Consider the following 19,005-nt stretch of genomic DNA (forward strand, 5'->3'; position numbering starts at 1 on the left):
TCTTTTTCTTGTCACATTATTATAGGGGATCCATTTTTCGTCTCCAGTAACCAGCCGATCAAGAAAAGGTTCTAAAGTAATGTGGGATAAAAGAGACGTGCAAATGTTTACACGTTGTTGTCGGTTAGCTATTGACAGTTCATGTGGTATCCATTTTCCTAGCTTTGAAACTTTTCTGATTTGTTGTAGATGTTTATGAACAGTTCCATGGGATGAATTTAAACGTTCTGCAATTTCATCAACTGTTAAAGATGGTTCTGCTTCACCTAGTTCAGAGAGAGCATCATCATCAAAGTCAATGGGTCTTCCAGTACGAGCCTTATCCTCCACACTAAAATCATTATTTCTAAATCTTTCAAACCACTTCTGCACACAGTCCTTACACTAATTACAGTTTGATTATGAACAGTATTTAATTTTTTGGCTGCATTTGTAGCATTCTTATCACTTAAAAATAAAAAGTATAAAACATGTCTCTTATATTCATCTGTTACTATATGAATGAGATCCAATTTAACACTTCAGTGTAAAAAGTATCACATTAGCCTGGAATTTTTAACAGCAAAACAAGATTTTTCTCAAGGTCATTAAATACTCAGGAACTTATGGACTGACCTGATATAAATATAAAATTCATAAAATCTTAATTAGAATTGAAACTCCTAATTATTTCAGAAATTGCTAATTCATAGAACATTAGTAATTTTTTACTGATAAATATATTTTATAATTAATATTATTTCAGATACCATTGTAAAGTACATGAAATCTCAGGTTGGACCAAGTTCTGTAGAGATTAAGACACTTTCTGATGCTAAGAAGTTATTAAGTAGGATTGAAGTAGTAATAATTGGTATGTTTTTTTTATTAAGAATTTTAAGATTGCTAGAATTTTGTAAGTAATTGTTAACTTTTATAGAAGTATAGAAGTTTATTGAATTTCAATATTAAAAATGATAAGATTAGAATAATTTTGTGAAAATTGTTTGTTTTAATAAATTCATTTAATAAACAAATGAATATTTAATTTTATAAGATTGTATTGAAGAGTTTAACATTAATTTTGATGTAATACTTTTTAGTTGTCATAAAAATAAAATTTAAAACCATTTTTGTGACTTAATAGTACATTAGCACAGTATAACAACAATGTTCCTTTCTATTTTCGTTTTATAGTACAAAACTGTAACTGTATATTTTAAAACAGTTAGTAATTTCTGTTACAAATATAAAATTACTTATTATGCATATGAAGCTAGAACTATTTCTAAGATTATCAGCACAATTAATAAGGCTAGAAATTAGTGAGAAAGGTTTTGTGCTGATAATCTTAAAATTACTTATATTTCTATATAACAAATTTTCCTATATAAAACTATAATCTATATTCATAACAATTTTTAATAGATATGTTTTTGTGAATTGCAAAAATTTTCTGTTTAAGCTCTGTATCTAAAATACAACACCTGTTTCAAAATATATTCTTAATTGTATAATTGAGTACAATGTTAATTGCACGATTCAAGTTATACTTTTGTCAATTCTTATAATAGTTTTCAGTTGTATATGATTTGATTGTAATTCCAGACTGAGAAGTCACTTTCTGTCTGTACCTATTAGATATGACACCTTTCACCAAGACACATCATTTAAAAGATGTCCATCTGGTCACCGTTCAGGCCATAGGAGACAAAAAGTCATAAAAGATGGTTGGAAACCCACAACTATATGCTCTAATAATTCACTTAATACTAAGATAAAAAGATATAGACCTATGCTAAACCTTGGATAACTACTTCTACCCATAACTTCCTTTATATTCATTCATTGTCTTGAATCTGTCCTCTTGTACATATTCTATCATCATTTACATATTCCTCTCCTATTCCTTTCTTCTTAAATACATGGCATATAAAATCCCTAGAAATCTTATAAGCTTTTCTAAATTCATGAATACACACGTCAGAAACAATTAATTAGCAAAACAACAAAGATGACTATCTAGGGGAGAAATCATACTTTCCCACATTTATACTTTTATATAACTCAATTTTTTAATGCAATTTTTGACTGATTTATGTAGTGTGTGATATACAAATAACTGTTATTTGAAGATGATAATCTGTTTTAAGTTGCTTTGAGAGGGGTTGTCTCCTACCATCAGCATTGATGAGACTCATCTAGTTCCTGGAAGTTCAGGTCTACTTTTTTCTGTCCTGATGTTTTTCTTTCAAGGATTCTCTGGTTGTTGCATCACTATCCAAATGTGACCCACTAAGTATTCCTTTTTCATCAGAGTTTGATACTAAGATTTTTCTCCTTGTTTGTTTGTATTTGCCTTTTGTAGATTTGGGTTCATTGATGTTAGCTGATCTGGCTTTGATCTAATGAATCATCTGAGTCAGGTAGGCAATATAAGAAATCCTTCCCATGGGAAAGTGTTCAATTTTTATTTAAATTTTGAGGATGCTGATGTCTTTGATTGTACCCCATTTTCAATGGAGTTAAAGTTAGTATGATATAGTTCTAGTTAGTGAAGATAGGGAAGAATCATAGAGAAAATAGAAAATGTTACAGATAGGTTAGAGAGTGTAGGACTAAAAATTAGCAGAGATAATATGGACTTCATACACTGATTTTAGGCAATGAAAGAGTACAGGTTAGTTATTAGAGGTAGAGAAAGAGTAGAGAAATTTAAATATAATATATAGAAGCAATGTTTGAAATAAATGAAAGCAAGGTTAGAGTAGAATTAGATAGTTATAGCAAACAAAGTAGATATAGGTGGCACAATGCAAGTGGAGTGCTTTGTGATAAGAATATCAAGTATATTAAAAGGAAAGTTTACATTGTGTGGATCTGAATGTTGGAAAAATGAAGAAATATTAGGTATAAAGATGCAGGTAACAGAAATAGGATGTTCAGATTTGAATGGGGTTATCTTAGCTGATAGGTTTAGGAATGATCATATAAAGGATTAGTTTAGGAGTAAGGGACATTAGAGAGAAGCTTATGGAAAATAGACGTAAGTGGTTTAAGTGTGTGATTAGGAGAGGAATGGATGGATAAATTGAACTTAGGAACTAAGAGAAGTAGAGGTAGACCAAAGAAAACCTGGGAATTGGCACATATGAAAGACTTACAGGATTTACAGTGAAATGAAGAAATAGCTCAAAATTGATATATTGAAGGTCTAGCACAGGCATGGCCAACATACAGCCTGCGGGCCAGATCCGGCCCGTCAAATGAATTTGTGGCCCGCGATCAATCTTTCAATATTAGCTACTCAAGTACGAATAGCTCAATGAAAAATTTTGATGCCTAAAGAAAACAAAAGGTCAACAATTCACTGTGCATCTAGAGTTAACTTTGCATTACAAATGTCTTAAGTACAGCATAGAATGTTGATAAAGCATGATAAAGTGAAAAATGTTTCTGTAATCTCTATGTACAATTTAGTCTCTATGAGGTGACACCACAATGAGATCTCGCACCATCTCAAAATCTTCTTACGGTAGCATCAGGTTCGGCCTGTGATAAAAGTTTTCTTTCCAATTTGGCCCGGAGGCAAAAACTGTTGTCCACCCCTGGTCTAGCATATAAAAATCCAATCCTGCTGTCTGAAGAAAGGGATGGATGATGATGATAGTAAATATTTTATATGTTTATTATTATCATCATGATAATGATTTTATTGGTCTGCAATTTGAAAAAAATTGTAGACCTATAAATTCCCACTATTGTCTGTCTGTCCTTAATCTCAAGAACAGAGTTATATAGATGAAAGTCAAGACCAGATATGGAAAGCTTAGGGGCAGAAGGCTCTGATTAACTATAATGAACTTTTGATGCAAAATGCAAACTGGAAGTCATGTTGTTTCAATTCAAACATTTTCCCGAAAGGTGATAGATATGACTGGCATGACTCAATTGTTAAAGGAAAAGTATGATGTAGAGGCAAGCCACTACTAATTTGAGATGGAGAGCATATATTTTAAATTAAATAAATTAAAAATATGATTAAACCTTGCAGCTCAGCATTGTGATGATGTCATAATAAATAATTGCTGATATTTATTATAAGTTATAACTTTGTTAAAATTTCTCAAATTACTTTAATAGATATTTAAAATTAGAGACTGCAGAGAAACAATCTTAGTCATTTGATTAAATAACAAAAGCAATCAGTTTTTATAATATAAATAAAGTGTACTGTTTTTATATTGTGGATATACCTGTCTTTCTTTCTGATTGAAACCTAAATTTTAAATTTTGTTGTAGGATTCTTCAAGGATGATAAAAGCCAATTGAGAGAAGAATTTTTGAAAGTTGCAGATAAATTGAGAGAGACAACTTCATTTGGACATACTTCTAACGAAGAAGTTTTGGATTCATATGGATATAAAGAGTAATGTTCTTATCAAAATAAGATTTTATAAATTGCATATTTTTTAAAATAAGATATAAATTCCAATTTATGAAAAATAGTTCTATAGTTTAAAATTTTTTAATGAAATGTATTTTTAAGAGTTTGAGGGAAAATGATTTATTTACATCATATATTGAATTTATGAAACATATAATTTAATAAAATTATAAAATTAAACATTGATATTTTTCATAATAGTTATAAAAAATTAGTGTGTTAAGTTAATTTCATTGCACTAAAGTATCAATTTACGAAACATGCAAATATTGTATGCATCATTGAAAAAGAAAAATGTAACTACCATAATATAATATGGCTTATTATACAACAAAAAATTGCTTATAACATGATCAAATGACCTTTAGTTTCATGTCTTAAGTTTGTTAGACATTTTTTTCTAGCATTCAAAACATACAAAATAAGGGTGTCTTGTGTATTACAACATAATAAGTTACAATACAACACAAGCTTGCTTATAATGCAGACCAAATTTCAGACCTTATCAACCACATTATGTAAGAACTATAGCATGTTTAGTTTTTCATCATAGAATTTATTGTCAGTATTTATCCTTGAAATATTCTGTAATGAATATTTTAAAAATTATTCTTCAAAGACAATCTCTCTTTTTTAATGAAGAATATATGAAACTGAGAGAAATTAAAGTATAAGGGTGTGTCTGCACATTTGCTATTTGCCAAATTCCAGTAAACATTTGGCGAGTACCAAGTAGTGTGGATGGTCTACTCACAATGAATGTTTGGTATTTGCCATTTCTTGGTCCTTGTTAGTAAATTTTTCTGAATCAAATGACATGAGTATTTGCCTCCACACATTTGTGTTTTCATTCATGTATTTTTTTTTTTTTTTCTAGTCATCAGTATTGCTATTTTAGTTTTTTATAAATGAGATCTAGTCATCTTTTGTTTTTAAATTTAGCTTATTTTTTTATTTGGTTTATAGTTTAAATATTTATTTTACTTTTTTCTATATAGTTTTTTTCTGGCCATTTTTGCAACAGTTTTATTGTGTTGTTTTTAAAAAAATTTTTATGTTTACATTTTTCTGCTGTGATGAAGTGAGACCATCCACTATCTTCTTTTAGGCTTGTTTTACATTAACAGATACGAAGTATTCATACCTATAAAAGCAACACAAATTGTTTGAGAATTGTCCATTTTTTAGATTTTGGATAAACACTCATTGTTTGCATAACAAACCAATGCTCAGCAAATAATGGAATGTGTATGTGCTCACTGACTGACAAACACTTTGATAAATACTGAATGTATGGATGCACCCTAAGATATAACTTTTGTGATTCTCTATATTCAATAAAAAGCATATAAACTGCTTTGTAGTTATAATTAGAGCCGTAAGTTTTCACCAGATTTTAGGCTAAAATCGCCAATTTTTTGCCTTAAATTCACCCAAAAAAATTGCCAGTTATTTATTTCAAAAACGAATTACACTTAGATATTTCAAATGATCCTTGCTTAAACTATGACGTCTATCGCTCAATATCGATGAATACAATGAGAACGAACGTTCGATGTCGACTGCAACTAAAGGAGCCTATTCACTATTAACTTTATCACTTAAATTCATATTAAAAGACATAAATTTGATAAGATTAGGATTACTTGACAAAACTTTTTCCAATTTTTGAGAAAATATAGGATAACCATAAACAATTTCTTTTGCATTTTCAATTAATTTGGCTTGTCCAGCTACACGGAGTCCTTGTTCTTCCAGTGATGATATAATATTTGATAGCTTGACAAGATTACGGAGATCAAATAATTCTTTCTTGAGGTTAACTTTTTTCTCTTGCAATAGTTTCACCAAAACATTTCTAGCATTTGAATGAGATTTTTGTTTATAGTTCAAAATGAAGCGCTCAACAGTATCAAAATTATCGACATAGTATTTTGCAGCATTTAACCAAGACCCCCAGCGAGTGATAATTGATTCTGGAGGAAGATTACTAACTCCAGTTGCATTCTTAAAATCATTTTGACTTTCTCTTGACTTCACAAAAACTTCTTCATTTCTAATATAAGTGAATTTGTTAATTTGTACTCATTCTGAATTCTAAATGCAATGTTATGTAAGGCATGAGCAAGACATGTGACGTGATGTACATTTTGAAAAATCAGTGAATTTTTCTTAATCTCACTTACTGCCTTCATCATGTATTTTGCTCGATCTGTCACTATTAACTTCAGTTTTGAATATTTTAAATCATTTGGCCACAATTTTCTAGACATGTTGAATATACATTCTTGTATTATAATGTTGTCAACTGTTGAATGAAATGTCACATCAATTAACATTGATTTTGCTTTTTCACCATTCAATTTTCCGACAAGCACATTGACCACTTTACGTTGCACTTTGTCACTAGTTTCATCAACAATGAAATAGACATCATGTCCATTAATTTCGTCCTTAATTTTTTCTGTTATTGAGTTGAAGATAGTTTTTTGATGTGCCTGCAGTGCTAAAAAAATAAATAACTCAATGAGATTTCGAATAAAATCATATTTCAGCTAAATTATGAGCACAATTGCAAACAGCAGCATCAATTTCAATAAAATAAATGTTTCATTAAAAAAAACTAATTACAATAAAAAAAAATACCTGGAACACTTTTGATCGGCTTCTTAATATATTTCTCGAGAAAAAATCTCAGTTTTTCGTTATTTAATTTTTCAAGTGGAATATCTGCACTGGTGAATGCTTCAACCATTTCTTTATCAAAATTGCTTCCATTTTCAAACAACAATGTTTGTGACTGTAGTGTGTTATGTTTCTTGTGTTTTGCACTGTTGAGATGTTCCGAAAGTCATTTCTTAATTGTATCACGTTCGTAGTTGACATGTGTAGAGCATTTAACACAGAGAATTGCTTTTTTGGTACGGCAAAATATATTGCCACCTAATTCCTTAATCACGGAATCAATTCTCAATTCAATTCTCAATTGACTGTTTTCTAGACATTTTTGCATGAAGCACATGGAAAACTAACGATTTTGCCACCTATCACCAAATTCACCAGTTTGGGTGAAAATCGCCAATTTTCGCCAAAAAAAACTTAGTGATATTGAGACCGGATTTTTAAATTAGTACTAATTGAAAGATGCTCATTCCGAGCAAATATAGCTGAGAAATTCGCCAAAAGCGAAAATTTTCAGCTCTAGTTATAATTTAGATTTCAGGAACATAGCCTTGACCTACTATAAGACAAACTTTACTGGTGACCAAAAAATTAATTACTAGAAATGTAGGACTACAAAAATTTAACAATATTTTATTATATTCAAAATAAATACATTCTAGTCAAAAAAGGAAACAAGAAAGATTTTGGACATTTTCCAGCGTTTACTACTTTGTGGATATAAAGCTAAAACACCCCAAGAAGGTTAGAGATGGTTTCAAGAAGACGTTCGTATGTCACCAATTCCTATTAGAAAAATTTTTATCTTTTAATTGGAAAATGTGTGCTTTTTAAAAGGACTTTTTAGCATTTTGGCGGCTAGTAGCCTAGAAAGGAAGGTTGGTCACCAGGATTGTATTGTCTTAAACACAGAATTAAAAATGGTGAGCCCTGTTTGGGTGAATTTTGTTTTTAAACTAATAAAAGAGTTAGATATTATCAAAATTAAGATGTCCAACATTAATAGAACATGCACTGATTGGAATTAATTACAAAGTAATGATTGAAATCCATGAAATTGCATAAAAATACAATCAACAAGTGAAAAGAAAGATTTAGTAAATTGCATAGTACCTTACTATTAAAAATGGGACTTGGGAAGGACCTAACTGTACATGAGAAGACAAAATTGATGTATTTCACCAGAAAGGGAGAAAAGTAACTTGGATTGCTAAAAATTTGGGAAGATCTCATTCATCAATCTCAAAAATATCTCAATAATAAGGAGCAACGAACAGGAAAAATGAAACAGTGGGCACAAGAGTTCAACACCACGTAGAGAACAACATGCAATTGTTCGACTTGCATTGCAAGGAAACATCTGTTAAAAAAAACCAAAAATGAATTGAAGCTGAACTTCAGTAAATCAACAGTACACAATGTTTTGAGATCAATAGACAATGTTTTTTTCATCAGAATGAAAACAGGTAACCAGCTCAAGGAGAAACACAAATAACTTTGATTACATGAATAAATTGCTTTGATTAAATCAAGTTTTGACCATACAAATAAATTTAGGTCAGTACAAAATAATCTTTTTTTTAATAATCCAGCTAGAGACAGATGGTTAACAACTTAAAAACTGACAAAATGACATTAAAATACATACAATATACAATTGATGCTGACCTTTCCTTGGAAGATCCGACGTCAACAACACAGCATTAAAATTCTTCACAATATCATTCAGGTACAAATCAGTTGTATTTATACACATCTGCATACCAGAAATTTGATTTAATCAAAAAATTTTATCCTTGAAACTTTGTTATTCATGTAGATATGTTAATTACGATGCTCTCCTAGTTTTCCACCAGAGGTCTGCAGATGTGTGTAAATACAACTGATCTATACCTGAATGATATTGTGAAGAATTTTAATGCTGTCATTGATGTTGGATCCTCCAAGGAAAGGTCGGTGTCAATTGTATATTGTATGTATTTTTTAATGTCATTTCGTCGGTTTTTAAGTTGTTAACCATCTGTCTCTAGCTGGATTATTAAAAAAGGGATTTTGTACTGACCCATATTTATTTGTATGGTCAAAATTTGATTTAAACTTTGATTACAGCTTGTCAGAAACAACTTTGAACGAGGGGAAGGATGGCAAAAAGTAATTTTCTCGGATGAGAAAAGGTGAAATCTTGACAGAACTGATGGTTTTAAGTATTATTGGGCAGACAAAAGACTAGATCAAAAGCAGTACTCAGAGAGTAGCTGGTGGTGGTACACTCATGACTTGGGTGGGAATTGGATGGACTGGAAAGACAGATCTAGTATTTATTGAAGGTCAAAACAACTCTAAAACTTATCAGGAGCTTGTCTGGAGGTAGCTCCAAACTTATGGACAGAAAATTGCTGGAAAGTTTGAATTTATGCAGGATAATGCAAGCTTCCATGTATAAAAATCAACATTATTTTTTTTTTTTCAGATCAAGAACATCTGACTTTTGGACTGGCCACCCCTCTGTGCAGATTTAAACCCAATTGAAAATTTTTTGGGTGATTTGGTTTTCCAAATGTGTAGTAGTGGAAAGCAATACAAGATCGTTATTGAACTAAAGGCTGCTCTCGTTGAGGCATGGGAAAATATTCTACAATAACAACTATAATCTTTGATTAATTCAATGTCTGATCATATTTTTTAGTTTTTTTCCAAAAATGGTAGCAAAATCAGCTGCTGATTTTAATTTAAAGATATCATAAGTCAAGATGTTCTATTAATGTTGGAAATTCTGTTTTTGTTAATAGTATCTAGCTCTTTTATTTATTATCATTTTTCTCCAAATTTGTGCAATAATTACTGATATCTTACTAGATAAAAATGTACTAGAAAATTTCATCAAAGTTACCTGAAAATAATAGAGTTTCTATAAAAAACTGTGTTCTATTATAGTTGGAAGGACTGTACGTAATAAATGAAAAGTAAATGATGATAATTGTTCAGGTGTGAGACTAATTTAAAAATAATATGTGGAGAGTGAGGCACAATATTTATGTGTCATGAACAAATATATGAAATTTTTTTGATATCTTGTTTGTAAATATACAGTATATGATCAAAGATAATGAAACAAATTGTGAAATTTGTGAAACAAACAAAAATTATTGTTAAATCATCACAATGCTGAGCTGCAATTTTTAATCATTTTTAATTTATTTAATTTAAAATATATGCTCTCAATCTCAAACTTTCCCCTGTGCATCATACTTTTCCTGATAAGAACAGTCATGCAAGTCATTTATATAACTATTCTGGGGAAATTTTTTGAATTGAAATCATGTGACTTTTGGTTTAGACTGGAAGTTCATATATTGGGGCTTGACTTTCATCTAACACTGTCCTTGAGATGAAGAAAGAACAGACAACAGTGGGAATTTGTCTAAAATTTTTTCAAATTGCAGCCCAATTAAACTGGTAAATTTTTAGGTTTAACTTTTTTTTAGTATAAAAATTACAAATTTTTTTTTTTTGATAAAATAGTGAGTCATTTTAATTCCATGTTGATAATTTAGTCCAAAGATGAATTGTATGTATGTTAATTAGCTGAGCAATAACACTTTTTAAATAAGGTCGTTACTTCTAATTGGCCTAAAATTCCTCAACTTGAAAATGTTATTGCTCCTCTTAATATTAGGCTTATATGGCAGACAGAGGAGTAGGCCACTAGGGATTTTATACCTCGTATATAAGGCATTTGCAGACAGACAGAGACTTTTATATTACTAATAATTAGTGATGTAACGAATATTCGGCCACTATTCGGTATTCGGCCGAATACCGAATATTTAATCACTATTCGGCCGAATACCGAATACCTAAAAACAGGAGTAAGAAATAACAAAACACAGTAAATTAATCATTTTGGTAACTTTTATCAATATTGAACATACATTTTATAATCGAGAAAGCGCAATTTTTTGCTTATTTATGTAAAAGATCAAAGGAAAAGTAATATAACTAAGTTATTTTTTAAGAGATTAAAAAAGGGTAACAAATCAAATGAAAACTACCTACTTATTATGTAGTTTAGTCATCTATATACTCATATATAAAAGAACAAGTCCTGATAGGATAATTAACGCAGAGCCAAAACTACTGATGTTAGAATCTTAAAAATTTGAGGGTGTGTTCCTTTTGAAAAGTTTAGATGTACTAAGAAAAGATTTTACGAAATTAAACCCTAAAGGAGTTAAAAAGAGTAAAAAATTTATATGAAAATTTTTACTGCGTGGGCACATTAGATCGAAACTTAGGTCATAAAATGTGAAAAAATAATAATTAATGATCTGTAATTTTATGAAATCATCCTTTATTATAAAACTGAAAATTAAATTAACTTTTTTATTTCATCGTACAAAATTATTTATTATAACTGAAGTCAATAAGTGGTAGGTTATGGTGCAGAAAAATCAACTTTTCCGCATTTTTGGGAAGAAGTCTGTTCCTCTTTTCTTCGTATACGTTTCCTGCTTCACTAAAAAGCCTCTCTGAATACACGCTGCTTGCAGGAGCTGATAAGTACTTAGCAGCCAGTTTGACTAAACATTGGGAAAATTTAGATTTATGTGTAGCCCACCAGGCAAATGGATCGTCGTTTCTCTTTAAAGTTTTCATGCTTAAGTACTTATCAAGGTCACCTGCTATGATGTTCTTTGAAGTAGAAGCTATTCCGACTCCGTTGTCATCATCGGTAAAGTTCTCAGCAACTACTTCATCATAGCACTCCCAGAAAGATGTGTGAATGCTTTGTCCAGGCTCATCGGTTTTTTTACGTTTAGACTGCACGGGAGAAGAACGCATGCTTTCATCGCTGCTGGTATCATAGTCTGAAACTAAATCTTCAACCAGAATGTACTACCGGGCTCTTTCTTTTTGCAGTTGGTTCGTGAAGAAATTTGTCTTAAACCTTGGATCTAACAAAGTTGATATCAGATAGTTTTTATTATTGTCAATCTGTGAAAAACGTTGTTTTATCCCTTGTTGCATGGCGATCGCCATAAACTTTAATTTAGGTGCTAGGTCAGAAGACACAGCCTTGTTGCAGTAGCGGTTAAGAGTAACAACATGGGGAATAATTTCAGATAAGCATGAGTAGTTTGAGCTAGTAATTTTTGTTATCTTTTCAAATGGCTTTAATAATTTCAGTAATTGGTCTACAATCTCCCACTGCTCTGCAGTCAGATTAGATATGTTTACTGTATCAGTTAGATAGAGGGAAATAGCTCGTTTTTGTTCAAGAAGCCTTTCTAACATATAAAAGGTAGAATTCCACCGTGTTGTTATATCTTGCACTAAATTATGCTTGGCTATTCCCAGCTCTTCCTGAATTTTTTTCAGTTTTTCTTGTGCAGTACTCGAATGATTAAAGTGGGTTACTATTTTTCGTCCCACAGCAATAGTTTCTCCGATCTCAGGTTGAATTTTGAGAGAGTCTTTGATTACTAACTGTAGTGTATGTATGAAGCAACATGCAGAATTCATTTGAGCCTCACTGACAGCCTTAACAATATTGCGCCCATTGTCATGAACAATGACGTGAATTTTTGATAAAGGGCATTCCCACCGGCTCAGTATTTCTTGCAGAGCATTTGCTATATTTTGCGCAGTATGTTGCCCTTCAAAGTGTTTTACATTAAGTGCAGCATGTGTCAAGTTAAAATCTCTGTCAAGCCAGTGTGCAGTGAAACTGAGGAAACTGACAGAGTTTTGCAAGCACGTCCACAAGTCGGTAGTGATTGATATATAATCTGTGTCTTCAAGCTTTTTTTTAATCTTTGTTACTACTTTTCCATAAAGTTCAGGAATTATTTTCTCTGAAAAGTACGGTCTACTCGGTATGGCATATCTCGGCAGGATCTCATTTAACAATCTTTTCAAACCAGATCTTTCAACTATGTTCAGTGGTTCATTATCAATCGCTATCATTTCGGCAATCAGATAATGGTATTTCACAGCCCGAGGGTCATTTATATCCCACTTTTTTGTTTTTTCTTGGCAGTCGTAAAGGGTTAATTGCTTTGTGGACTTACTTGAACAGGGAACGACATCATCCGCTGTGTTTTCTTTCGTTGAGATAGATTTATGTATTTTCTGATACTCCTCCTTGTGTTTGTTCTTTAAATGATTTATCAAACCCGACGTCGAAGCTTTTTTCCCCTTACCTCCACGAGAAATTTTTGTATCACATACTTTGCACTGCACATTACGCGAATCTTCGTCATTTTCTTCAAAGTAAATCCAAACTGAAGACCTTTTTTTACTCATCGTACTGTTCCAAAGTCACAAACCTCTTAAAAAGATCGATTGCAAATAAAATAACTTAACTTGCATCTAAATATCAACAACTGCCGAATGATATCGGGCTATTTACGGCTATTACATAAATTATAAACCAATTTGGCACTAGAGATAGACGTTAGGCGCCATCTCATATTAACTTTAATAATTATAATTATAATTTAATTAATTAATTTTAAATAATTTAGACCTACTGGAAGAAAAAATCGGCCCGGAGCGGGACACGAATCCGCAACTCCTGCTTACCGTGCAGATGCGTTTCCAGTAGGTCTAAATTATTTAAATTAATTAATTAAATTAATTACAACATTTAGCTTTCCGAAGTCTATGAGAACAATTATTTGGCATTGATGACCGCGAATTTCTCGTCAATAAGCTGCCTCGACTTGTTCGATTATGTTATCAACTCAATTTCATATTTATTTTCACATTTTCACTTCGCGGTCCTTCTCTCTTCTTTTTCCGTTATTAGAGAGGTTGCAGCCGACGTTTTCAATGCGAAAACGTGTACGTCGGACATTCAGCGCTGCCTTCCTGTAAGCCTAGAAGTTTGACAATGGCGTTTGGAACGTCAAGCATGATTCCACTGACGTTCCAAATGCCATTGTCAAACTTCTAGGCTTACAGGAAGGCAGCGCTGAACGTCCGACGTACATGTTTTCGCGTTGAAAACTTCGGCCGCAACCTCTCTATTTACAGGTGTAGGTCATTTCATTGTTATCCACATTTGATATCATCACTTATAACATACTGTCATGACGCTCATGACACAACTGTCAAGAATTAATGCGATTAAAGAAGTGTAGTGACAGCGGGCCAACAGAGAGCAGGGTGCGCGATCCTTGCCATATAATGCGATTTGCACGCTAATTTTCGTATTTGTGTTAATCAAGCCGAATAGTTTGGCCGAATATTCGGCTATTCGGCCACACTCCTGGCCGAATATTCGGCTATTCGGCCACACTCCTGGCCGAATATTCGGTATTCGGCCTGAGGCCGAATATACTATTCGTTACATCACTACTAATAATGTATATAAATCCTTTAAAGTGATGGATATAAATCATATCAAATAATTGAATCATAAATTACAGTGCTTAAATTAGACATGGAATTTGTGGAAAACATTCTTCGATGGAATTAGCCATTTAGTTTAAAATTTAAACTGGGACAAGAGAACTAATTTATAAAATAATTATCTAAAGTTAACATTAATATAATTTTTCAGCATTTAAATTAGAATTGGTAGTTTAATTTTTTGTTTTCAATGTAGAAGCAATACAGTATTTATATAAATTTTTATTTTTAAACTAGCTTACCTGTTGCGCATTGCTGCGATCTCAGAAGAAACGAAATTCAAGCAAACTTGTTATGATAAAATTCAATTTACATTTTATCATTTTTATTGAAACTTATTATTATTATTCATTTTCATCAGGAAAACATTTCAAAGTGTCGTTTCAATTCTATTTATTTATTGGAGTGCTTGTGGATACACGATATTTTTTGTTTTTCCGTCTGGTGCGTACACGAATAAATCGGAAGGTTTTCCGACGCGTGAGCCGGCCACATACAGTTGTCCATGCGAGAAGCACGGATTCTCCAAATTTAGCCCACACACTTGCAGCGATTGTCAGAAGTGCGATATTCCCCATTTTTATATATTTTTTTTAATCCTTTATAATTTTAATTATTTAATTGCTCCTTCCTCTCTTCCTTGGCATGTTGTGAAATTTCTGATAGTTGGATAATAAACCGTTTTATTGTAATTTGTCTTTTTAAATTATTTTGAGTCGATATTAAAATTTGGAAAAGGGGGATACCTAGATCGGTAAAATACGCGAATTTCTTCCTACAACTTCGGTTGTTGTTCGGGGTACAGTTAAGGTTTTAACGAAGTTCGAGCGAATACATAATTAGCAAAAAAAAGTTGAAATAAAGTGATTAAACAAAAATTATTACAAATATCGTAAATAACAGTTCACAAATGCATATATAGTGATATTTTTTGAAAGGGGGAAATGGTCTTCACAATTTGAAATTGATCTCGCACACAGTGACATGCTCGTATACATGTGCACCATCTATTGTAGGATAAATGTACTATGCCAGAAACCTTCGCGGGAGTATATTAAACAACTTCCCAAAGTTTCATGGCAATCGGATAAATGATGTGGTAATGCATGAAGGACAGACAGACATTCATTCATTTTTATATATATAGATGATCAAACCAATTTTCTATGAGTTTTACTGAGTACTGCAAAATGAGTTTTATATTTGGGCTATAATTAACCTAAGGTTGCTGTCTGTGCTTTATTTAGTAATTTTTTTACTTTTTAAGAAAAAAAATTGTCTGTTTTTTGTGCTATATGATATTATAATTATTAAATGTGTTATTCTTCAATATTATTATTAGTTTATTTCATTAAAATAGATATCTACATTTTTTTTAATGTCATAAGTATAAAAATTATGATCTTTGAAATATAATTGATTTAATTTGTTACTTCAATAATCATTGATATCACTCTTGTTAAATTTTTTTAGTCAGATAGTGCTCTTCCGTCCCCAGCACCTTCAAAGTAAATTTGAAGAGAAAGAATTAAAATATGAAGGTAGTGCTGATAAATCAAAAATAGAAGATTTTATTAAAGACAATTAGTAAGTTATTTTCATTCACTATTCATTACATATTTTTAAAATTAATTTTTTGAGTGTAATTTTTGAATAAATTATTTCCTGAATGAAAAATTTGGACTCTAGATACTTAGTGTTAGTCTTTGTTTTTATTAACAATTCTTGTAAACTGCAAATTTGTTTTTCTAAAATGAAATATTGCTTTACAGTAATATAGCTGCAATACTTAACATTAGACTGTATTTTATCTTAACTGTTTTTAAATTATCATTATTATTGTATGATTAGATAGATTTAAAAATTAAATAAACTAAAATAGAACTATCAGATATTGTTTCTATAATAATTTTAGTATTTTTCAAATATTAAAATTAATTTGAATTACATCTATCTTCTCTTGTAATTCAATAAAATACTTATTTATTAATGTTTTTAAGAGACTAGAAATGGTAACTTGATTGAAACTGCATTATTTTGAAAAGGTATATCAAATTTCATAACATTATATTTTTATTTTTTAGTCATGGTTTAGTTGGTCATCGAACTAATGATAATTTCCAAGATTTCAAGAATCCTCTTGTAGTAGCTTACTATGATGTTGATTATGTGAAAAATACTAAGGGTTAGTGTTCTTACTTATAATTAAATTTTATTAATCTAGAAATTGCTTTATGAGAATATAAATATTTCACTAGGTACAAATTATTGGCGTAATCGTATTATGAAAGTTGCTCAGAATTACAAAGACAAGCTAAATTTTGCTGTATCCAATGTAAATCAATTTTCTGCTGAAGTTGAAGAATTTGGATTGTCTGTCAAAGGTGATAAACCTGTAATTGCAGTACGAAATGAAAAACAACAAAAATTCAGAATGACAGATGAATTCAGGTAAAATTATATATGAAACTTAAAAATTTAATGTTAAACATTAAAACAAATATATTTATTGCTATTTTTTTAATAGCATGGATACATTTGAAAAATTCCTTAAAGACTTCTTGGATGGAAAATTGGAAGCACATGTTAAATCTGAACCAGTTCCAGAAAGTAATGATGGACCAGTTAAGGTATAGCAAATGAAATTATGAGGTGTCAAATATATTTTTCTTGAAGTAAAATGAGTAATTATTGCAGGTTGCTGTTGCATCAAACTTTGATAGTCTTGTAATGAATAATGATAAAGATATCTTGCTAGAATTTTATGCTCCTTGGTGTGGACATTGTAAAAAACTTGCTCCAACTTATGAAGAGTTAGGAACAGAGGTAATCTGAAATCTCCTAAAATAAAATTTTTAGTTAAATGATGATTATTTCATTTAAATATTTTTACAGATGAAAAATGAAGATGTTGAAATAATTAAGATGGATGCAACAGCAAATGATGTTCCACCACCTTACGAAGTTCATGGGTATGTATTAAGGATTATTTAATGACTGGGTTGCTTGAAGTGCAAAGCTGATATTTAAAGCTGATTTGATAATTTTATTGGTTCATTTTCTGTAAAAATTTAGGATATAAATATTTATAACATCTGAACATATAGTATAGCATTTTATAGTATTTAAATTTTACAAATGACCGTGTAACTTCTAAATATTTTGTGTAAAACAATTAAGTATAAAACTGATTTTTGTCAATTACTTTGTTCAAAATTTTGAACTTTAACAGTCACAATAACATTAATTTGTATAAAATCATGATTTTGTTTTACATACCACAGCATTTTAGCATTGTCAATATAAATTAGTAAATAACAGTAAAATTAAAATACTTATGATTTTCAATCATAAGTATTTTAATTTTAATGTCAAATTTAAATGCCAAAAGCTAATAAGTTAAAAGCATTGTAAATGCATTTTTGACTGCATACCTTCATTATGGTATGAATTTTAATAAAACAATTTATTTTTTGTTCTTAATAGATAAAAATGAATATTTTTTAATTGGGGGTGGGAGAAACTAGTTTAATCAAATTTATAAATATCAATTTTTAAATATAATTTTCCCTCTTTCTTTCATACCAGTAAGTTAAAAATGAGTTTTCTAATTTCTAAAAGTTTTTATAAAATGTTAAGACATGTTTAATCTGCAATGTGTTAAAAAAAAAAGAAAAAACTAAGAATTTTTACAGTTGTAAAGCTTAGTTTATTGAAACTTGTTATAAAATAATTAAAATTGAAGGAAGTCATTTTAAGTACGAATAGAACTGTTGTATTAACAAAATGTAACCTAGAAATTTCAGAATAGATATGATTTTTTTATACAAGTATTTTAAAATGTCTAAATATCTTCATATAAAATGTTTATGTAACAGTCTTGTAGATTTTTTTTTTTTATTTTATTAACATAATAAATTTTTAGAGCATTTTCATTCATAGAATATTTATTGTATTCTGTTCATTATAAAGAATAAAATGCAATATATTGAGTATATATTGAATAATTTCAGATTCCCAACTCTGTACTGGGTTCCAAAGAATAGCAAAAATTCCCCAAGGAAATATGATGTAAGATAATTACATTTTTATTTTTATTATTGTAAACTTGAATATTAATGTAAGTATATTTTCAGGGTGGTCGTGAATTGGATGACTTTATAAAATATATATCTAAACATGCTACAAATGAACTAAAAGGATGGGACAGGAAGGGTAATAAGAAATCAGGAAAGACTGAGCTCTAAGAGCTGTAGCTGTTTAAATTTCACACAGCTGTTAGTGATAAATTCATTTGTGATGTCCCAATTTCATTTTTCTTTCTTCCTTTTGGGATTTCATCCACTGACTGTATCATTCCTGCAGTTTATTTTTTCATTAATTGCAATTGGGGGGTTGGATTAAATGTAAAATTGTTTAGTGAAAGTTTGTGAATTTTGAGGGGTAAATGTTAAATAAATGTCAAATTTGTTTATACATAA

At 30.2% G+C, this 19,005-nt stretch overlaps 1 protein-coding gene across 1 annotated transcript in view; it reads left to right on the top strand.

Moving 5' to 3' along the window:
- LOC111641684 (protein disulfide-isomerase A3-like) overlaps positions 1-19,005 on the top strand; it is a 39,603-nt gene extending 20,598 nt beyond the window's left edge. Inside the window, exons 4-13 of the mRNA XM_023387889.1 lie at positions 746-853; positions 4,282-4,408; positions 15,998-16,111; positions 16,609-16,709; positions 16,783-16,975; positions 17,052-17,154; positions 17,222-17,350; positions 17,420-17,496; positions 18,538-18,595; positions 18,661-19,005. Of these exons, the coding sequence (XP_023243657.1) occupies positions 746-853; positions 4,282-4,408; positions 15,998-16,111; positions 16,609-16,709; positions 16,783-16,975; positions 17,052-17,154; positions 17,222-17,350; positions 17,420-17,496; positions 18,538-18,595; positions 18,661-18,771 (1,121 nt within the window). The 3' untranslated portion in view covers positions 18,772-19,005. The remainder of the gene's footprint in view (positions 1-745; positions 854-4,281; positions 4,409-15,997; positions 16,112-16,608; positions 16,710-16,782; positions 16,976-17,051; positions 17,155-17,221; positions 17,351-17,419; positions 17,497-18,537; positions 18,596-18,660) is intronic.

This window comes from Centruroides sculpturatus, unplaced genomic scaffold (assembly GCF_000671375.1).
Source record: "Centruroides sculpturatus isolate CEXI.00-Female unplaced genomic scaffold, Cexi_2.0 scaffold1561, whole genome shotgun sequence".
Taxonomy (NCBI): Eukaryota; Metazoa; Arthropoda; class Arachnida; order Scorpiones; family Buthidae; genus Centruroides; species Centruroides sculpturatus.